The sequence below is a fragment of the Ostrinia nubilalis genome, chromosome 13 (assembly GCF_963855985.1).
Source record: "Ostrinia nubilalis chromosome 13, ilOstNubi1.1, whole genome shotgun sequence".
In the NCBI taxonomy this organism is placed as follows: Eukaryota; Metazoa; Arthropoda; class Insecta; order Lepidoptera; family Crambidae; genus Ostrinia; species Ostrinia nubilalis.
The window spans coordinates 13,630,138-13,653,146 of record NC_087100.1 but is presented as its reverse complement, the minus strand read 5'-3'; the positions used below and the strand labels follow the sequence as shown (position 1 = coordinate 13,653,146).

Sequence of the window (23,009 nt, the reverse complement as noted above, 5' to 3'; positions counted from 1 at the left end):
CTGGCGGTGTCAACCTCAGTCTGCCGGCGGCCATCATAGTGAGCGGACGTCATGACAGCCAAACTAGTTTGTTTACTTGCGCTGGCCTGGGTTTGCGCGGCCCAGCGGAATCAATACAAGGTCCCAGAGGCGAAGCTGGAAGCCATCTACCCCAGAGGCTTGAGGGTATCCATTCCAGGTAAGATCATAATACTATTTCTTAGAAAAAACCCTATGATAAGATTTCCTTGATAGAAAACAGCAACAGGAAAAAACATCAAGTTTTTTACCCAGTTATGTGATTGTGTTTTTGTTTGTAATATAATACGTCTCGGCAATAACCTTCATATGTTACCTAATTTAGGACTATAAATAATGGGATTCTTATTGATCAATGCTTTTGAATAGGTAATTGGTCAACAACACTTATCTAGATATAAGAATTCCCATAACAGCATTGAACATAATATTTTCCTTATTTACAAATCAAAATTCTTTCTGCGACCCAAAACATTTCGGCGTTCCAAGAAGTAACTTTATTTGATACAACAGCTGTTTAAATTGCGTAGTCTCTACATAAACACTGGAATAAAGTCGGAAAATCTTTATTTCATTAAATGTGTCCAAGCCCTGTCTACCCTCGTCATGAAGAGCTGGGGTCCAACTCTGGAATCTGGACGTGAATGTCCAAATCACACTGAAAAAACGTGCAGTGCACTTGACAGGTCCTATGTAGTGAAGCACAATAGATGACATTTTAGGTCCAATATTTTGTATCAATCGAAAGTCTTAGAGCCAAAGCACACGATGCTCTTAGCATACAGCATCTCAAGAACAAAAAAAACCCAAATTATTCACAGGTTTTGTTCTGTCTATTTTTCTTTATACAAAAGTTCGCTATTTCCGCTAGAATTGACACAAAAAACGTAGATACTCATAGATGGGGGAATTATTTTAGCACTTTTTAGAGATCATAATTTTTAATTCTTGTTATTTGGAGAGACACTGCTGTTTAGTACCTATATTGTGGTAGTAGCTGACATAACATTTTACACCCCTGAACGTCGACGTCAAAACTCGAGTCAACTCCTACGAACTTTTACCAAAAATTGTAAAATTATCCACTCTAAAAAAATGCCCTTTTTTCGTAACACAAATTATTGTTTTTGAAAAGTACAAAATATTTGTAATATCAATATTATAATTGTCATTACTTATAATTAACCACATTTTCCTTAAATCATCCTTACGAATGAGGAAAAACGAAAATGTATCCTGAAAAACCCAATTGCTAAAACTTAGACGAGGAATTCGAAAACAATAACCCGTATAATTACGAGTATGATAATTGCTGAGGTTCATCATCATTTATTCGTCACATGGTTATTCCTTTAACCTTGATTTTGCGACTATTTCGATAATTGAGCTTTGGGTATTTTTACCTAATAAATAATTGACCATTAATAGTTATGTGAAAAATTTTATAGCATTTAAATAAATACCCATAATTAAGTTTTATTTCATACTAGCTTCCCGCTCGCGTGGAATTTTGTCTTTCACAGAAAAACTTTATCGCGCGCGTCCCTGTTTTAAAAACCGGGATAAAAACTATCCTATGTTTTTTCCCAGGACTCAATCTATCTCTACCTATGCCAAATTTCATCAAAATCGGTTCAGTGGTTACCTAAACCAAGACAAACAGAGTGAAAGCAAGACAGACAGAGTTACTTTCCCATTTATAATATTAGGTATAGATTATAGATAATAGCATAAATGTAACCATAATTATCAATAAACGTTGTAAACTAGGGAATTGAAATTGTAGTAAAACACAAAAAAAAGCAAAAACTTCTTGGCGACAAACTGCTATGATGAACTTAACTGCATAACAATAGAAGTAAAAACCCCATAGAAATAACTATAATAAGTGCTGATTGTGGAACGACGGTCAATGACAGATTTTTTCTGGGCTAACTATTAGACTCGTTGTCTTATATAGTTAAAGAGCGAGACTAAAGCTATACAAATGCTGAGGTACCTACTCATCTTTGAAATCTTTCGTTTCGTCTTTTCTTTCCCACCTTCACAATGGACATCTTACTGATACAAAAACATAAACAAGCTCCTCTTCTTCTGTGCTAAATTGAAGCCACAGTCTTCCTAAAAATATCTCAAATACTTACACAAGGAATCCCTAGGAAACCAAATTCAGTCATTCAAGTTCATGTTAGGATTGTAGGGATTTGCCAATTCATTTAGAGTAGTTACTGAAATCTTTGCTTTTTGTTATTAATGATGTTTATTGAGTTAATAATAATTATGTATCTGTTTTAAAATCTTTATCAATGCAACTCCCACAATTATTGACCGTAGGTGTCTACGCAAAATCATTGCGATTAGCACGTAGCAGACCTACTGGGCAGTGACCCAAGATTAGCTTGTTACGGTAACAAAACTGTCCAAAGCCAATGAACTATAATGTAAGTATATTCGCTACGCCATCATCCGTGAGAAGACTCGTTTTTGTTACCTTCAAACCTGTTGCAAAAATGGCCGCAAGTGAAATAAGACGGGGCTTACTCCATTAAAATTTGTTCTAATCGAAAACCAGTCTGACTGTTGAGGAAAAATATGAAATTGAGAAATAATTACTGGTATAATTATTTAGTAATTTGCATTTTTAAAATTCCAAATTGGGTTTTATGAAGGATGTTTTTATGTGTCGGTCTATGTATGAAAAGTGAATATTTTTAATAAACAAAAATACAACAATACAATAGAAAACATTAGATTTTTGACATTAATCGATGTTTGAAGCATTTTCCGTTTTGTTAATTATCCATTATGTTGTAAAAATCACATGAATCTCAATACAACGAGATGATAATTAATCTTGGCGACAAACAGATTATTCCAGAAGACTAAATGCTAGATAGATCGACCTCATAAAGGTAGCAGGAAGGCACTGGATGCAGGCCGCTGCCTACCGAGCGATGTGAAATCATTTGGGGAGGCATATTCAGCAGTGTACATCCTGTGGCTGATGACGATGATGATGAGATGACATTTAAGTCATAAGTACTAACAAATTATTTCTCCAAATCGCAGATGACGGCTTCTCCCTCGTCGCTTTCCATGGCAAGCTCAACGAAGAGATGGAAGGTCTGGAAGCTGGCATGTGGGCGAGAGACATAGTAAAGCCGAAAGACGGCAAGTTCTGGTTCAGGGACCGCAACATCCAACTGAAACTGGGCGACAAAGTCTACTTCTGGACTTACGCGATCAAGGATGGGCTGGGCTACCGGCAGGATAATGGAGAATGGACTGTCACTGGTGAGTTGGAAAACTTTGAATAGCCTCATGTACCTTCTGTAGTTATACAAACATCAGCAAATTAAGAGACGGAAAATTCACATCGAGATCTACCTCGAGTTAATTTATGGTTTTTATTATTATTTTTTACTCTTCTTTCTGTTTTTGTTAAATAGCGCTGCAAAAAGGCACCCACTGAAAATCAGTGTCTTGGCAGTCACACTGTCAAGATATTACTGAGTGGGTGACCTTTTTTGGCAACTAAGTATTTTTTTTTTATGTATGTCTTTGTTCCCTGAATCTGTTGTTGTCAAAATAAAATTATTTTCTTTCTTTCTTTCTTTCTTTACCTCTGAATGACTAATTAGAATCTGAATATCTGAATCCTAGCCGTCTTATGACACCAGTCCTTACAGATCTAGTCTAGATCCGATAAACCTTAAGAAATCTTCCTTAAAGATATATTTTAGATACTTATTCTGCAAAGACTAAGTACGTATATGTATAAAAAGACTCCATGCTTTCTGTCTAGAAAGCAAAATCGAACACAAAATAGTTCGGTTGAAAATTATTGTGGCACCAGAAACTTAACCCTCATTCGTTTTCCAGAATTCGTGAACGAAAAGGGCGAGAGGGTTGACGTCGCCAACCCACCTGACCCTACAACAACGCAACGGCCACAGAGCCCTCCTCAAGGCCCATCTCAACCCCCTACATGGAATCCTCCTCCTCCAACACAATCTGTTTGTCCAAAATCCGTGACTGTGGTGCAAGGACGCAACACAGTCTGTATAAATGAGCTGATCTTCAGCGAAGAGTTTGACAAGTCTTCTATTAAAGACCTCAACAACTGGGACGAAGAAATCAGGTTCCCGCTTCAGCCTGTAAGATATTTTGCCATATAATTTAGGATTTATAATGAAGCTTTCCATATGGCTGAAGCTCTCTGCAAATATACACGTCATGCCAAGTCAAACTAAAGCTAAGCTGAGCCCTGTTCCATGTTCTGAATTGTCTGTAGAGTCGTCACTAGTTAAATAAGGACAAATGGAGTTATTTGATAAGTTTTGACATCCGTTCTATCAATCAGCAGAGTAGTAAATAACTTGTAATTTATGTGCCACATAACAAACATTGTGTAGGTGTGCACAGTTTAACGTTAAATGAGAAATTAACAAGCATACCTCTTTATAATCTACTACTAGCGGCCGCCCACGACTTCGTACGCGTGGATCCCGTTTTATCCCCAATCCCCATAAGGGTGGAGTAGCGAATGCCTACGCCATAACATCTACCTGCATGCCAAATTTCAGCCCGATCCGTCCAGTGGTTTGAGCTGTGCGTTGATAGATGTCGGTCAGTCAAAAAGACTACTAAAAGTTACGAGTAAAAACCATATCTATATTAACGTATATTCTGCATGTTTCAGGACTACCCATTCAACGTATACATGTCAGATGGCACCTTGAAATTGGAAAATGGACGACTTTCTATCACTCCTGTGCTGCTAGAATCACATTTCCATGAGGGCTTCGTCACCGAATCTTTGAACTTAAACAGGTAAAGAATACATGGAAATAAGAGCAATAAGTACCACCGAACACAAAGTCCAAATTATAATGTTCATCTTTTCCCTTTTTAGTGTAAATTTCTAACTAGACTACACTATTTCTTTATCTTCTTATGACATAGTTTAAGACTGAACGCATCAAAAGTACCCTTATACAATACAGTTTATTTTCATTGTTTGCGAACCTCACCAACAAAAATAAGGTTATAAATATGGTAGGAACTATATTCCCCTGTCTTATTAAGGGTTAACATAATAATTCAATCAACAGATGTACTGGTACCTTAGAGACGATCGAGTGCAAGCAGGTAGCAAATGGTGCCCAAATTCTGCCACCAGTCATGACCGGGAAGATCACCACCCGCAACCGGTTCAACTTCAAGTTCGGACGAGTGGAGATCAGGGCTAAGCTGCCTGCTGGAAACTGGCTTATACCTGGTAAGTTACGTGTTAATTGATGTCTTCTATCATCGTGCCTTTGCTTGATTCCTTAGTTGTTGACCCTGTTGTGAATCTTAAGCAATATTTTAATTATTACTGTCACCATTTAAACTATTATGACATCGACATATTAAACTAGTTTATGAATTCTCTTTCTAGCGTCGCTTTAATAACTCGGTCGAATTTTTCTCAACAAAATGGGACTATTCCCACCTCTCGTTCCCACCGCTGCAACTCCTGTGTAGCCAGCAGGATCTACAGCTTCAACGCCAATAAAAACCCAGTGAAGGTCAAGTTTGTCCCCGGGGAAAGTTAAACTGTCATTGGACCCACAACACAACGAAATTAATCAGGAAAACATTCATATAAAGCATTCTTCCCAATAAACTAAACAATTAAGAATTTAACACATCTTCTAAGCTGATGTGATATCTATTCTCTACCATTAGCTTCAGGCAGATTGATGCTCAATTTTTTTACCACATCTTTGTTTCAGAACTGAACTTGGAGCCTCATGACAACATCTACGGCTCCCGCCGCTACGAGTCTGGGCTGATGCGGGTAGCCTTCGCTAAAGGAAACCCGGAATACGCCAAGAAACTCTTCGGAGGACCAGTTCTTTCGGACTCCGAACCTTACAGATCGTTGTTGATGAAGGAAAAGATTGGCATAGACAACTGGAATAAGGATTTCCACAATTACACCCTAATTTGGAAACCAGGTAGGTTCTCATTCTGAAGAAATCATAAAGTATTATCACACTATTAAAATAGCTATGTTCCATAAAATTTCTTTTAAAACCTTAGCCATGTCCTTTTGAAAAAGAGGCTATCAAATTAGGGATTGCATCTCTTAGGCTCTTTTCAACACTTTTCATATAATGTCCAGAAGCAGTGGTAGAGTAAATTAGTGTGGGACCTAATAAAAAGTTATTTCTAAAAGCAAAAAATTAAATACTAACATTACTTTACCTACTTAGAATTATTTCCTGCTTCCCCAACTCCTTTGGCCAGCGCACGTGGAAAGTGAAGGCCAAATTCTGCATTAGCCTCTTTATAAATTAGATAGGGTCGTGCTTCTATGGAGACTAAATGACCTGATGATGTTTATTATCATTTCCAGACGGCATCGATCTATTCGTCGACGGCAGCCAGTACGGGAGCGTTCGCCCGGGAGATGGCTTCGCCGCCAGCGGGCGGGAAAACCTCGTGCCCCATGCCGGGCTCTGGACCAAAGGAACCATAATGGCGCCGCTTGATGAAATGGTGTGTATTTGGATTTGATTAGACTAAGAGCTAGTAATTTCCAGACTTAGAGGTAAGTTTGTCTGCGCCTGTGATCAGCGCATACTCCTAACATAGATAAGAACGTTGCATCATTATGTTTGGGTGATCTCGTGACTTTGGCAGCTACACTAAAATGATTATCTGGCAAGAGTTTGGAACGGTCAAAACTATCTGACCGATGAGGTAACATCTAGTGAAGGTCGCCTAGATGAGGCCGTTGTGGAAATCCTTGAGGGTGGCCTTTGTCCAGCAGTAGACGTCGTTTGGCTGAAACGAATCTGTCCTGACTTTGACACATGATTGATTTCAGTTCTACATCGCCATTGGCCTTCGCGTAGGAGGCATTCACGACTTCCCCGACAGTCCAGAGAAGCCCTGGGGGAACCGAGCCGCCAAAGGCAAACTGGACTTCTGGGAAAGCCGCGACACTTGGCAGCCATCTTGGTACGACGCCAGCATGCTGGTAGACTCCGTCAAGGTCTACGCACTGTGATAGAATAAGTTAAGAAGACTGTGATTCCTTTTTACTGCTCAATAAATTTTGATAAGACTAGTTTTTATTTTGAACTGTTTTCAAAAGTAACCCCAGCCTACCTTATGACGTCACGATCACGACACTGCCGACTATTGGTGTTGGTAGAGACACTACCATCATACCTTCCATTCCAACTCCTGTATCGCCAGCACAGAATTAAACTCATATAATGAAATTGTGGACCGACGACCTGATAAAGGTAGCAGGAAGGCGCTGGATGCAGGCCGCTACCAACCGTGCGATGTGGAAGTCATTGGGGGAGGCTTATGTTCAGTAGTGGACGTCCTATGGCTGAAATGATGATGATTAATGAAAATCCAATTCATCCACATGCCGTCTGGCCAGCGTGGGGAGTTTGGACCAAATGGAAAGCCTTCGATATCTACATTGGAGACTGTCATGACCTGCAGTGGAGACGAAACTACCTGGTGATGATGAATGAAACCCAAACAGTAGCTTATGGCTTAGAACGCCAAATGAATATAAGTAATTAATCAAAGAAGTCTCCATTGAAAAAGAGAAGATGTGTAATGAGTTAATAGATATTAAGCTCACACATAGACACACCTAATGATAGGCCATATTACTGTGTCAACGGAGTTACAGATGTTTACATTACATACTCGAAATTGTTAACAGTTGTTGTAGGTACTCGTAATGTAGGTAGCTACTCGTACATATACCTATTTGTAAGCTTTGCGCGTGCTTTGTCACAAGACAAAAACTGTTGTAAATTGTTATAATCTCATGTAAGTGAACTACCTGTTCTTATGAATTAAAGATTCTTTGCCGAAGCTCCGAACTGGTAATGTAGCGGGAGGTACCTGGATGCGGGTAGCGCAGGACCGGTATTTGTGGAAATACTTGGAGGAAGCCTTTGTATAGCAGTGGACGTCATTTGGTCGAAACGAAAAACTCCGAAAATAACCGTTTAAACAAAGTTTGTAAAGAAAACTGAGCATTCGCATGACGTTTGAAATGGGAATAATATTCTGATAAAGACCTGGCAGCTTACTAAGGCGGTTATCACACTGCGCCGCGCTCCGTCGCGGAGCGCGTCGCGGGTGGATTTAATAATTGTATGCAAGTACCTCTGTTTGTATGGAAAACACGCGCGGCACTTTACACTGACAACGCGTCCGCGCGCGTGATTTTTTATATAAAATCACGCTCCGCGGCGCAGTGTGATAACCGCCTAATAGTATAAATTACATATTAGATAATTAGAAGAAAAAATATTTCAAAATGAAAACTGGCTCCAAAAGTTGCCAAGGTTAAAAAACCTAATTTAATTTATTGAGGAAAACGACGGACTTTTGTGGTAACAAAAAATGCAACCGAATGATGTATGGAAGCGATCGCGAAATTTAATTTGCCATAAATGCTCCTTTGTCTATAGGGTACACACACACACACATTTTCCATAATATTCCAACCTTGATAGGTAAACGATTATTATACGTAGTAGGTAATAAAGTTTTCAATTTCATTTGATTAAACACCGTCTTTTGTCAGAAAAAAGACACACAGGCAAGGCACATAGCTCGTAGAGCTGACGGCCGCTGGGGCAGGAAAGTTCTTGAGTGGCGACCACGAGTTGGAAGACGTAGCGTGGGCTGGGCAGGCCTCCCACTAGGTGGACCGACGATCTGGTGAAGGTCGCGGGAGGCGCCTGGATGCGAGCGACGCAGGACCGGTCTTTGTGGAAATCTTTGGGGGAGGCCTTTGTCCAGCAGTGGACGTCTTTCGGCTGAAACGAACGAACGAACGAAACACCGTCTTTTGTCTACTCCGTGATTCCCACTCGGCATGGGGCACTCTGAAAACCAGCGCCGTGGCCTTCGTAGTGGGGTCCCATTGCGCTGGACATCGCTGTTGCGACAGGGTAGCACTACTTAGTTCACTTTCTTTCTTTGTAATGTTTTATGTGCTACTTTTCTTTTCTTTTTTTTCTTACTCGCAATTTTCTGTTACTCGCATACTTATTAAGTGATCTTTTATTAAGATTGTAAAGAAAAATTAATGGCTTTTATTGTTATTAATAAACATGGGGTTATTTAATTTAATTATTATTATGCGTCTATTGCTATGCAATTAGCAACATTAGTTGGATTTTCCTTATGTGTTAATAGTGGTATATCAAATTGTTGCCATAAGTTGAGTTCTAGGTTTTCCTGTTTTGTTCTTCACAATGTTATTGTATAAAAAGATAAGTGTATGATTCAAGAGGAACTATTAGCTTTAAAGTAAGAATTATGTGACGTTTTATAGGAAAATTGTTGATATAATTATACATAGGCCTAACAACTAATTAATTAGTCATAGTTTTTTAATTTTTTATCATGCGATCCCATTGTCTACAGTCGTAAAATTTATTTTTTTAAACCTCTTTTTCTGAACGAGAACAAAATACAAAAGTCATCAACGAATCAATTCAAATAGTAGGTATCAAAATTAAATAGTAGGTATCAGATAGTAGGTATTGTCTAAGTAAATACAGTCTGATTGTATCACATCTGACATAACATCTTTGTTTGACCCTGTTATCACCATATCAATTTTCCCCTGTTCAACTACAGTCTGGTATTCCCCAAACAGAAACAAGATAATTTCATAATCGACCCAAAGTTCAGACACCTAATCAAAATAATCATAACTTATACGATTAATATGGATAAAAAATTATATGACCACTAAAATATATAAATCCAGATCTCGCAAGTTCGTAGCTTAGTTGCTGGCTGCATAGCGAGCCAGACAGACACAATAATCAGAGTTAAAGCAGTTGAAGTTGAAGTTAAAACATGTCTTCAACAATGTTGTCATCGACTGTTGTTTGTGTGTTGTTCTTGGTACTTTTCGACTCTGTTTTGTGTGCTTTTAAAGTACCAGATGCGAAGCTAGAAGCTATATACCCGAAAGGACTCAGAGTATCCATTCCAGGTAATTAATGAAATTGGTTTGAATTAATTTGCCGGTTTTTCTTTAGATTTTGAATACCTAAATAGCCGGTTGTTCTTTAGTTTTTAAATTATAGTTCTTTCAACATTGCGTTTACATTTAAGAAACATAGTACAATAAACATTTGAAAATGTTAGATAGAGAAATGTTCATACTGAAAATGGAGTTTTTGGGGGATGAAAATGTGATTTATTTAATAATCGTTTGAGGAAAAAATTTTAGGCTTATGTTTAGTTTACGTTTAGTAATAATTTTGTATTATTATGTAAACATTATTATTAGTAACTGAAGCTAATCAACCAAATATAAACGCTTTTACGTGGGTAAATAAATACAACTAAACTCTATCTTATAGTAAATTCGTCTGTAGGTAATAGCGAATTTAACTTAACAAACTTCAGCAAACAATACTTAAATTAACAACATTTAATGAGAAACAAGATTTTGCATAATTAAGATCTGCAGATTTGCGCAAACTTGTTTATCAACTTTAGTTGGTTTGTTTATATTTTTTCCTCAAGCTGGTTTCTTCTTTGCCTACATACATTAAAACTGCATCGCATCGCCTCTTTGTTCAATAATCCCTTGGAGGATCAATTCAACAACCAGATAGGACACCAAATATATTACTTTTATTTTTACATTTTTATTTAGGACTCGAATTCCAATTCTTTACTTTTTTAAAACCTCCGATCAACATAGTTGTCCAAAAAAATTGATTTCATGAAATCGATCTAACGATGAAGAGTAAAAAATTGAAGTTGGTACCCACCTACTTCCCTTCGTAACATAGTATAACAACATTGTTAAATCTTTTAAAGTACGCAAAGAAAACAATCCAGTTTTTAGCAATAGAGCGATTCAAGGGGAAGGTTTATATGCGACCGTCGGGAAATGCGAAGCCGGTACATGTTGCAAGTTCAATTATAAAATTTAAAAAAATTCACAGATGAAGGCTTCGAGCTCTTCGCGTTCCACGGCAAACTCAACGAGGAAATGGAGGGGCTAGAAGGGGGCTACTGGTCCCGGGACATCACCAAAGCCAGGAGGGGCAGATGGACCTTCAGGGACCGTGATGCCGAGCTGAAGATCGGGGACACCGTCTACTTCTGGACCTTCGTTGTCAAGGATGGACTAGGACAGAGGCAGGACAATGGGGAATGGACTGTAACAGGTAAGGACTAGTTAATTTTATGTCCATTTTTACCCTCATTAAAAAGGCGAGGAGATTCTCAATCCGGTTCTGATTTTGCAACCTTAATTCTTCTGTCTTTGATAAACCGATCAGAAAGAATTTCTCGAAAAAAAGACTTCCAAGTAAACAACATCGTACTTTCAGTAGCATATAAGGTCTAGAATACTTAATTTGATAAAAAAATAGATTTGAAAAATAGAAAAAATATATTTTATCCTTGTTGACATGGATCACTAAAATCAAGGAAAATAATATAACCATTTTCGTGTTCGTCAGTGTCGATTGTATGTCTTGTTTTTAATGTTAGAATATTATTTTTTGCAGGCTACGTCGATGAGAATGGCAACCCCGTGGATCCCAAGTAATTCTCCTGAACTTCAACTGCGAATTTATTTTCGAAACTCCAGTGAAAACATTAATATTATTATAACGCATTTATAAAGTGTAGGTATTAATTTTAAAAAATCCTGATTGATTAATTGTAGTTTTTATTTTGTATTTTTAACAAAGACTACTCAGAAAAATTATACTTTTTACACTGTCGTATTGAACTAATTACCTATAGCTTAACCCTTGGCTCAATGATATAGCTTTAAGTGAAATGTAACATTGATAATACAATAAATATTATAAACAATTAATGCAGTTATTTATTTACAAAAGACGTTATACAATTCCTTTTTAGGAAATAAAATCAGCACCAGTTATCAATATGATCAGTTTTCCTGTTATGATATGATACTTAGCTTCGTTCTTCAAATCTAACAATGGTTTAGCAACAAAAATAATATTAGCATGCTGTGCTATCGTCTGTACCTACCCTAGAGTTCTAGGAAGTTAATCCTTTAGTTAAAAATAAAAAATAACCAACTTCCAACCTTATCAGGAAATGGAAGAAGTGACACAAAGTTTGTGCCTTGGAGGGTAGACAGACACAGTAATTTTCTGCGAGTATACAAAGCAAAGTAAGCCCTTGAACGTCCCACTGCAGTATAGGTCTTATCCCAACTGTGGGTCTCATCCCAACTGTGGGGTAGCTCAGACTATACTCCCCCTCACGCGGGCTCATTGTCGACTGGTAAAGGGTTGGGTATAAGGCAAATAACCAATCATAGGGCCCTTTCCCACCGCAATCCAGTTTTGCAGGGTCCTGCAAAAAATGGGATGACCCCATGGAAAAGAGCCCTCACTGTCAGATGCAATGTACAATACTTACTTACTGTTAGGTTCTGCCAACTTACGAGTAACTCCTGATTTGTATTATTAGCACAGAAAACAATTAAAAACATATTTTAGTCTCACGGCCACCGGTTTTTCTAATGATTCAATTATAACGGGTGTCCACTTTTGACGTAAACACCATTTAATTTGACTAAAACTATTATAAACTAGTTTTGGTATTCTTAAATTTAGTATTCTTCGTTCGTTCGTTTCAGCCGAAAGACGTCCACTGCTGGACAAAGGCTTCCCCCAAGGATTTCCACGAAGACCGATCCTGCGCCGCTAGCATCCAGGCACTTTAGTATTCTTAATTTGACTAAAACTTTTATAAAGTTTCAGCAATTTCTTATGAGACTAATATGTGAATGTCTGGCCTTCTCACCCTGTAGGTCTAGGATGCACATCATGACAAACTTATAACCAGGGATTTTATCGATTTTGCGCGATAAAGCCATACCAGCCATACCTACATTTACATTACATTTAGATTGTATCATGGCGCGCATCCTAGCCGGGCAGGCGTAGGGAGCGTAGGCCAATTCCCACATCTTCCTCTATTCAATTACAGAGACATTTAAATCCTCAATTTTCCTCAATCAATTACAGAGACTAGTGCTATTGCAATAAAGACTAAAATACCTGATGATGATAGTAATGATACCTGTGCTCCCATAGTCCTGTGACATATCGACTATATCGATATTTTCGTTTGTTTATCTCAATTATAATTAACGAAATTTTACCCGTAAAAACTATCATCATCATTATTTAGCCAACGAAGTCTACTGCCGGATGTACTAAGTGGGAGACTATGTACCTAAGTAGCAGGCTTTTCCCACTTTCTCATCCGTACATAGGCCTCCCCCAATGATTTCCACAATGGCCGGTTGGTGGCGGCCTGCATCTAGCACCTTCCTGCTACCTTCTTATACATTTAGCTAAACATTTGGCTCCCAATCACCTAGTTTGCTAGGTCTTGTTAATAAAAACCTGTAAATTAGATACCTACTTCCTATTCCTTCCTATATTCCTACAGATTTAGAAAACCAACATCTATTATTTAAAAATAAGAATAGATCTTGAATTATTTAGCCAAAGCGTTATTTATATAGCAAACAAAAACGCATTAACTTAAACAACAGGTTTTCGGTCAGCTACAAACAACGCTTACCTATATCATCAGTAGTTGACCACACGTCGGGCAAGGCAGACACGTCTCTGTCATTCATACATAAAAACTAAAAAGTGATGAGCTAGTCCAAAATGTTAGGATCAAAAATTATTTCAGTGGTGCTTTTGTTAGGTTTAGAATCTGTGTTGTGTCGAGTTGATGTGCCGCCTGCAAAGCTTGAAGCCATCTACCCTAAAGGACTTAGGGTTTCTATACCAGGTAACAAAATAATTTTCTTGTAGTGGTAAGAAGTATGTTTATCAGAGGTTAACTCTGAAACTATAGTATAGATAGAGAGAACACATTTTATTGTAGGTACCTACACTTCACAAGACGAAAACAAAAATAAAAAAAATACAAAAGATACGTCACAACCTATCAGACCAAGCTCGCAGATCATTCTTTATAAATACGAATATTTTCCTATGAAAAGCTGCATCGTAAAAGCTGGTTTGAGTTATTTATATACCAAGGAAAATCAGAAATAGTAAATTTTATTTAAGACAAAAAGGAACACAACCATAGGATGAAGGAAAATCAGAAATAGTGATATTTCGTAAAGACCTAAAAGGAAAAACCATAGGAAGGCACTATATTAATAAGAATTACGTGCTTTACAGTTTTGCAAATAAAAAATAACTCGTCTTATATAGCGATACTTACTTAAAACTATCTTTTTTAAGTTCGACAGTTTTTGGTAAACAAAAAATATTTTACTAGTAAGATCAATAAAATTATATCTGGATCCGCCTGTGTTAAATTGAGTTTTTATTATTCCACGAATTCCGAAGTATTGTTAAATGGTTATTAAATTGCCTTAAAACGTAGTTATAAAGTTGTTATTGACAACCACAGATACTTGCGGTTAACAATATTGAACTAGCTATTATAACATTACGTAAACTAATATTACAGTTTTATAACCATAAAAATTGGTCTAATTGATCCCAGAGGTAAGCCCAAAGTGAGGTTTATTTTCAAGTCACATTTATGGTATATGTTAATCATTTATTTAGAAATGAAATGTATTTTTCTTTAAGGATATTTATTGGGCTTTCAAATAACACCAATATTGTTGGGGTGCCATGATTGTGTCAGAAGAAAATCTTTAAAGTTCGCGTCGCGGAAGGTGCGGTTTATTTGATGTTGAGTGTATTATGTGAGCTCCTCAAAATTACGAAAGTCATAATATTTGATTACTACAGGGTCCATTATATAAAAGATAACTAAGAAATAATTAATAAGATGTTCTGAATAAGGTAAAAGATCTTTATATACCGGTATATACTTAATAGTTATGAAGGCCAAACATATAGATAGATAAGTAAAGAGGTTTTTGTAAGAGCTTTTTTATTCGTGAGCAGAAGCTAGTGTTGATTATAATAATCTAGCCAGGATCTACAGCTTGACCGCCAATAAAACCCTCATTGGACCCGCAAAGAAATTAATCAGAAGAACATAGGAGGAGTTCGAAGTTAAGGTTCGACCTCCGTTGCAAAGCGGATGACAGGTGACAAACAAAGGTTTAGTAAACATTATGAAAAATCAAATTAATGAAATCAAATCAAATTTTCATAACAATTTGGGGACATGAAAAGCCTACTTTTGGTTGTTTGTTGCTCCTTCACGCAAAATCTACTGGATGGATTTTAATTAAACTTACCGATAAGTAATATAGTTATCTACATCAGAAATTGTCATAGGCTGTGTAATTCGTCTAAATCCTTGTAGGTACCTAAACCCGCGAACAGAGTAAATAGTAGTATTTAGTTAGGTATATTTAAAGTAAACAGTAAACTAACTGTCGCATATAAAAAGTGAAGGCCATCCATTCATAAGCTAATTAAGTAAACCGCAGTCAGTGACATCTCTATTAAGACTATAATGTCTGACGTCTTCTAACGGTAGTTTAACAACTAGCCTATCTTCTATGTTGCTGTCACGCATAGTGAGGTACGATTTTTGACAGGACAACCCCCTTAGCTAATGTAACAAACGAGTAGATTCGTAATTCACAAAGCGAAGTAGTTAAGAAGCAACGAAACGATAACAATATTTAATTTCTTAGACATAGTGGAAAGTATCTGACCTGGTGGTTAAGAAACTCGTGGATGTTAATTGGTAGATAATTAATTAATAAAAGCTTTAATATTCATATACCTAGCACCAATGCCTATTTTTTTATTTATTTGTTTAACAAAGTTTCAACAGCATTTGATGAATTGCTTTATTGATTTATTCCATCATTATTGTTATTTGAATTGGCAACAGTGTAACATCTTCATACATAGTTATCCTCCTTATTTGCAACTGGGAAAACACAGTTCCAACCAATTCTTAAATGTTGGAATAAGAACCAGTTTTGTGGTAACGACCTCACTACTCACTGGGCAGATGGGTGATGTCAGAATAAACAATTAAATACAATCTCAATTTTAGTTTACTTACGAGTGTGTCTAATTCCTTAATTGTAGGTAGGTATTGTTGTTATGCAAGATGTCAGAAGGACTTTATTAACACAAGTAATATGCGATCAATAAATAACAACTCCTGTACCTACTAGAATTATTTTAATTTCAACGTGAATAGTTTTTACATTTAAATCGCTAAGCAATTTTGACATATTTGTGTACTTAATAACTTGTGCTGTTAAGATTTTACGGCTATTATTAATTGAGAGCTTTGGATTTAGTAAATAAAAAAGTCCAAATGCGGAAAATCCGCAAGGAAACATACCGCACGTTTTGCATATTTTACGGAGATTTTTTAAATGCTTTGAACCAGATTAATTTACTCTTAAACCCAAGAAAATGCATTAAATTAAATCAACAAAAAAATTTTGTCAAATTATTACTTTACTTACTAGTAAAGTAGCTTTTGCTCGCAGCTTTGCCCGCGTGAAAATTTTTCTGTCACAGAAAAACTATAACGCGCGCGTCCCTGTTCAATAACCAAGATAAAAAAAACTATCCTTTGTCCTTTCCCGGTTCAGTGGTTAGGTGTGAGCGCGTGACAAACAGAGTTACTTTCGCATTTATATTATTAGAGGATTTAGATCATAGTTACTGGACCACAATTAAAGTTAACTTTAATCTCTCACAGACAATGGCTTCTCACTCTTCGCTTTCCACGGCAAGCTCAACGAAGAAATGGACGGTCTGGAAGCTGGCTTCTGGTCCCGGGACATCACCAAGGTGAAGGACGGTCGGTGGACCTTCAGGGACAGGAACGCCGAGCTGAAGATAGGGGACAAGGTCTACTTCTGGACGTACGTCATCAAAGATGGCCTAGGATACAGACAGGATAATGGAGAATGGACTGTCACAGGTGAGATTTTTGTCTAAAGCAGCCCCGAGACGATCAATTGCGATTGTCAATGTATTTACGTTCCAATTGACAGAAACGATTGTCAATTATTGCTCAGCTAAACGATCAATATTAGCTTCAATGGTACCTGTCAATTAGGCTTCAATTAAATTTATCATCAATTTGCTTCAATCACGTAAATTCAATTGACAATCGCTTCAATGCCTCACAATCACGTAGAATTGACAATCGCGAGTGATCGTCTCGGGGCCACTTAAGAAGGTAGTTTTAGACTAATGCTAGAATTTACTGCTAGACAACATCCCAAAAGTAGCATATTGTTGTTCGATCGTTAATCTATTTACAATGATGATGAGGCTGATATTAAAAAGAATTTAGCCATAGTTACCAAAATGTAATAAATTACTGGCTATCCATTCTTAAAAACAGCAATGCTAGACATGTGCTACTATCACCTTAATTTGTCGTTCGTTCGATTTAACTCCGCTTAAAAAAAACGTTTGTAATATGCTTATAATTATCAACAATTTCGCAACCTTTTTCAGGCTACGTCGACGAGCAAGGAAACCCTGTAGACGCTACCGGGTCACCTGCACCTAACTCTGGCCCGCAGAAACCAAATTCTGGGTCATTTCCTTCATCAACAGCACCAACCTTGAGTGGGAATCTTCCTTGCGAAGTCTCATTGTCCAAGGTCTCCGTGCCAGGCTTTGTGTGTAAGGGCCAGCTGATCTTTGAAGACAACTTCAACGGGCCTCTCAGTAAAGGGAAAATTTGGACGGAAGAGATCTTGTTCCCAGGTGAACCGGTAAGAATCCAAATTCATCCTATTTGTTTTTAAAGAACATTAGTATTTTCTAGACACAATTTTCACAATAGTCCAGCGGCGCGGGGTTCGAACCAGTGTTCCTCGGATCTGACAAAACGTCGACACCAAAAGCCAAAGGGCTATTTTCGCTTAGATTTAAAATTACTTTTTTGTATAAAATAAACTTCATTGGTAAAAAATATCTAGAAAAACTGCACCTACCGCAACCGCACCTGCATTTCGGTTGCTTATGTATTTATTTTTTGACAAATCTTCATATTTCAGGACTACCCGTTCAACGTTTATCTCAACGACAGAAACTTGCGAGTGAGAGACGGCAAGCTGATGATCAAGCCTGTCACCCTTGAATCCAAGTTTGGGGAAGACTACATCAGGCAATCCTTGGACCTGACCACAAGGTATCTACTAATTTATGTGCAAATGTATTTATTCCCTTAAATTCATATACAATTTCTACTTCAGTGATGTAGATAACTATGATAGGATTTCTACCTAAGTTGATACCCGGTTTGTATGTTGTTGTGATTGTATGACAGAGAGACATTCCATTTATAAGTCACACGTACGAATATTACCAAATTAACGTGTACTTTTCCTTAGGACCATTCAGACTTGGCTATCACTGGCTGGGTTTTGATGGGCAGCCAAGCTATAGATCCTTAATGCACAGCAGAGAGAGCGAGAAGTAATAATAGTCCCATCGTTCGTTCCTTTTTGCCAAATGACGTAGGTACACTGCTGGACAAATTCCTCCCCCTTTAAGGCCATAGCACACTTACCAACGCCGAAAGGGATCAACGCCGTATTGCCATTCGTTACGGTGCGGATATGTGTGCGTTACATGCAGTACGGAATTTCATACAAAGAATACTGACCGCCTCGAGTTGATACGGTTACGATCCGTTTCCGGGTTGATAAGTGTGCAATCCTTTATCCAGCAATAGACCCCATACTTAAATTGTTTACTATGTCCATGGCTATCACAGATGTACCGGCGCCGTCGGCACGCAGGAGTGCGTCCAAGAGGCTTCTGGACCCTTCATCCTTCGCCCCATCATCACCGCGAAAGTCACCACAAGGAACAAGTTCAGCTTCAAGTACGGCCGAGTGGAGGTCCGCGCCAAGATGCCCGTTGGAGACTGGCTGGTGCCAAGTAAGGCTTCGCAAAACCACGTTGTAAAATATCTTCACAGAAATTGAGTCTGAATTCGTAACTTAGCCATTTTGATCTGATTCGTTTGTTCGTTTTAAGCCAATGACGTCCACTGCTGGAAGACCTCCTTTCCTCAAGGATTTCCATAACAGTTCCTGTGAAAACCTGCTGGTTCACTTAGTGGGAGGCCTGCCTAAACTATTCTTTCTGGCCCGTGTAGACGCTAGTCAAGAAATTCTTTGTCCCGACGGCCATCACTTCTATCAGGTATAGGTATGATCGGCCTAATGCCACCTAATTTTGGCAATTTGATTTGATTAATATCCTATATTACCAGGGACGCATAGCACGCATTTATAGCATTAAAGAATAAATCAATTAAATTAATATTGTACGTAAATATACCGGTCTATTTGTTCACAGTCATTCAACTGGAGCCCCTGGCCCAAGTGTATGGAGTCAAGAACTACGCGTCGGGCATCCTCCGCATAGCCTGCGCTAAGGGCAACCCTGAGTACTCCAGGAAGCTCGTCGGTGGACCCATCATGTGTGGCAATGAGCCTTACAGGTACATTAAAGCTTGTTTTATTATTTGTAATTTGTGATAATCCGCTCGTAGGCTTCCATCCCGCGAGCGGTTAAGTTATCCAATAAGTAATGACTGCAGAAAGCTATAGCTAGCGTTAAATAACCCTTTTGGGGTAATTCAGTTCAGTGGCGGCTGGTTTTGATATCCTATCTAGCATGATGATGTGACAATTTAGGTACAACTGAGGAGGTTATGATCGTAGGTTCTACTCGCGCAGCGGATGCGGATTAATATTGACCATAGGTCGTGGTATTTATTAATATGATTCAGAAAAGAGATAAAGAAAGGGAAGATTGTTGCTTTCTACCACTACGAACAAACACCGCACTCACCCGTTCTGAAATCCACCAGCACCAGCAGTTTCAGGGGCGTGAACCGCGGTTCCCAATCTCTTGTCTGCCCTCGAAGATGGAAGATGATGAAGGACCATCCTTGACTCAGTCAAGGCAGCAGGGTTAATATACAATTATAAAGCGCACTTCACAAAATACACTCCACAATATTTCGGTTCTCAGCGTTGGCTAAACTGTTCAGGCTTAATACAATAACGGTGTGGACTTCTACGATAGAAGGTTCCAGAAAGAAGAGGTGACACCGATGCGGCGCAACGGCGTCCGGCCGGACCAAGCCACGTCAGTTCGTAGACTAGTGTAGAAAGCAGCGAATAATAGCGGGGTAAAACTATTTGACAGAAGCGGGTAGGCAAGAAAAAAGAAAAAATACGAATGCCTACATTTAACTACATAAACACCTACCTACATAACTTTTAATTTCTAATGTGGTTTACTTACAGGAGTACTCACCTGAAGGAGAAGGTCGGCTACGAGCAATGGGCTAAAGATTTCCACAACTACACCCTTGAATGGAGACCCGGTAAGTCTAAATACAATAAGTAGGTAGGTATAGATCGTTAATCATTTATGAAGACGCGCCCCACCACTTTTTGTTATTTTATTTATTAATGCACACGCACACTACAATAATGTTGCTGGGATTGCTCGGATCAAACTCCCCGCACCAAGCGCTTCCCTCGACCAAAAAGTGGTGGGGCGCGTTTTCGTGGATGATACAATCTACATATTATGTAATTATATCCTTTCTTTGTGCTTTCGGTGACAGTTATTAAATTAACTGGATGTACTGAAGAGCTGGGTAAGACTAACTATTGTTGTATTTTGTAGACGGTATCTCTCTCCTGGTGGACGGTGAGAAGTATGGCGAGGTGACTCCAGGAGCTGGGTTCTTCGAAGACGCGAAGAAGCATGACGTAGCGGCCGCCTCGCAGTGGCTGAAGGGTACAGCCATGGCACCTTTTGACGAAATGGTATGTGGAAGGCAGCAGACAATAACTAAAGACCATGTGTTTTCTGGAACTTAATGGGATAACTCAGCTTTCGATTAACGCCATTACATTTACCTTACATTTCCTTACCTAATCATCATCATTTCAGCCATAGGACGTCCACTGCTGAACATAGGCCTCCCCCAATGCTTACTATGTTGATCGATTGTTGACCTTTACGATGTCGTAGGTCCACCTTGTGGGTGGACATCCCACGCTGCGTCCTTACCTAATAACTGAGACCAAAATGTGATCCATCACTTCTTTTTCTTAACTCCCACAGTTCTACATTTCCATCGGCCTCAACGTGGGTGGTTTGAACGAGTTCCCCGACGGTGACTCCAAGCCGTGGTACGACAAGTCCTCGAAGGCCATGCTGAGGTTCTGGGAGGCGCGCGAGCAGTGGTTCGGCACGTGGTTCCCGGACACCAACCAACTCCAAGTGGAATACGTTAAGGTCTACGCGTTGTAAAGGTGTGTAGGGTGGTAACACCATGTTTTAATCCGTTGGTCAGATTCTACGGCAATCCCAAGAAAACTCACATAAATGGGGTTCTTCCTTACAAGCAACAGGGATTCTTTCAGTGGTTTCCCCTAAGCTAAAAGGATAATGTGATTAATTTTTACTAAGGGCCACAGTTCCAGCTACCCATTTTCGGTCATGTCATCTGGTTCTATCGCAAAGAATAGCCATTTGATGAGAGCGAGAGAAAAATCGGAAATGGGTAGCTCGAACTGTGTACGTGTAGATCATAATTACTAATTTTAACTAGATATTTCAAATTTTTCATATTATTGTGACCTAGAGATCAATTTTATTTTCTTTTATTACAGATGCTTGCGTCGCTACTCGAACGAACTGTATGAACTGAATAAATAGTTAAGTTACCTACATAACTAAGTACATAGTTTAATAAAAAAAACAGATGTTTTATTTACTTTATCTTTAACAAACTCAGTCAAAAATATCCAAGCTCCACACACGTATCAAAACAAATGGAAATAGACTGTAGACCGCAAACTGCAAGTCACCACGGTTTCTTTGGTGTACCTTAATGCCTGGATGCGGACGGAGCGACCCGTTGATGCATAGTTGTCGATATCTAGACAATAGATACTTCGACGTTCGATAGCAAGTATGAAACCCCAGCGCAGGACCGCTCATTGTGGAAAACCTTGGGGGAGGCCTTTGTCCAGCAGTGGACGTCATTTGGCTGAAACGACGACTTTAATGCCAGGCCCATGCCTGTCTGGAGCGAGCCACAGTTTGGGGCGGAGCCGCGAAAGAATGTCTAGGCCGTCTAGCCCGGACAATAATAACTCGCAGTTCCGTCCCAAAGACTTTGGAAGGACACCGTCAGATTTTAGAGAGTACCCTGCTCATCTGGCAGGGAGAGCCTCACAACACCCACTGTTTCCCCCACAGGTAGGACTTTTCTGTGGAAAATTTTTTTTGGAAAGAAGCACTATAGTTACCTTGTTCCCATACTCATCAGGTCCCGCTCGTAAGTCAGCGTTACCGCGGGCTGAAGCTATCTTGATCACTCCTGAAGCGAAATGCGAACTGCCGTACTTCTTTAGAAACGGCTCTAGAAGTAATTCTGTAATAAAAAACACGTACTTATCCTACTAACTAAAGTGACTGACATAGCCAACAGAATCGCCGAAATCAAGAGGCGGTGGGCGGGGCACATAGCTTGCAGAGCTGATGGTCGCTGGGGCAGAAAAGTTATCGAGTGGGGACCATGAGCCGGAAGACGTAGTGTGGGCAGGCTTCCCACTAGGTGGACTGACGATCAGCGGGATATTCCGTCATTCGAACGAAAGGCTACTTACTCCCTGATTGTTACTATGTGTATTCTTGGCGTTAGTTATTTACAAAACAATTAGACTAATTAGAGGATCCAAAAACAATTAGACATAGCCCAACGGATTAGCAAGCTGAAGTGGCAATGGGCAGAGCACATAGTACGCAGAACTGACGGCCGATGGAGCAGCAAGGTTCTGGAGTGGAGGCCACGTACCGGAAAGCGCAGCGTAGGACACCCAGAAGGCCACCGACCTTATAAAGGTAGCAGGAAGGCGCTGGATGCAAGCC

General features: G+C 38.9%; 2 protein-coding genes across 2 annotated transcripts; both read left to right on the top strand.

Annotated features, from left to right (window-relative positions):
• LOC135077337 (uncharacterized) lies at positions 1–21,845 on the top strand. Its single transcript, XM_063971863.1, has 18 exons — positions 1–178; positions 3,088–3,312; positions 3,901–4,175; positions 4,721–4,851; positions 5,133–5,299; positions 5,799–6,023; positions 6,425–6,567; positions 6,899–7,066; positions 13,758–13,890; positions 16,774–16,998; positions 17,544–17,806; positions 18,092–18,225; positions 18,814–18,980; positions 19,404–19,548; positions 20,363–20,442; positions 20,751–20,893; positions 21,195–21,385; positions 21,746–21,845. The coding sequence occupies exons 1-17, from the start codon at positions 52–54 to the stop codon at positions 21,381–21,383; spliced, it is 2,940 nt and encodes a 979-aa protein (XP_063827933.1). The 5' UTR covers positions 1–51; the 3' UTR covers positions 21,384–21,385; positions 21,746–21,845.
• On the top strand, positions 9,848–11,920 carry LOC135077736 (beta-1,3-glucan-binding protein 1-like). The gene is made up of 3 exons (XM_063972311.1): positions 9,848–10,066; positions 11,034–11,258; positions 11,604–11,920. The coding sequence occupies exons 1-3, from the start codon at positions 9,928–9,930 to the stop codon at positions 11,642–11,644; spliced, it is 405 nt and encodes a 134-aa protein (XP_063828381.1). The 5' UTR covers positions 9,848–9,927; the 3' UTR covers positions 11,645–11,920.
• Positions 21,846–23,009: the final 1,164 nt, after the last annotated feature.

Coding starts and splice junctions, on each gene's coding strand:
- LOC135077337 (XM_063971863.1), top strand. CDS start 52: ATGACAGCCAAACTAGTTTGTTTACTTGCGCTGGCCTGGGTTTGCGCG. Junction 179..3,087: donor CTTGAGGGTATCCATTCCAG/GTAAGATCATAA, acceptor TCCAAATCGCAG/ATGACGGCTTCTCCCTCGTC. Junction 17,807..18,091: donor TCTTGTTCCCAGGTGAACCG/GTAAGAATCCAA, acceptor TTCATATTTCAG/GACTACCCGTTCAACGTTTA.
- LOC135077736 (XM_063972311.1), top strand. CDS start 9,928: ATGTCTTCAACAATGTTGTCATCGACTGTTGTTTGTGTGTTGTTCTTG. Junction 10,067..11,033: donor ACTCAGAGTATCCATTCCAG/GTAATTAATGAA, acceptor AAAAATTCACAG/ATGAAGGCTTCGAGCTCTTC. Junction 11,259..11,603: donor TGGGGAATGGACTGTAACAG/GTAAGGACTAGT, acceptor TATTTTTTGCAG/GCTACGTCGATGAGAATGGC.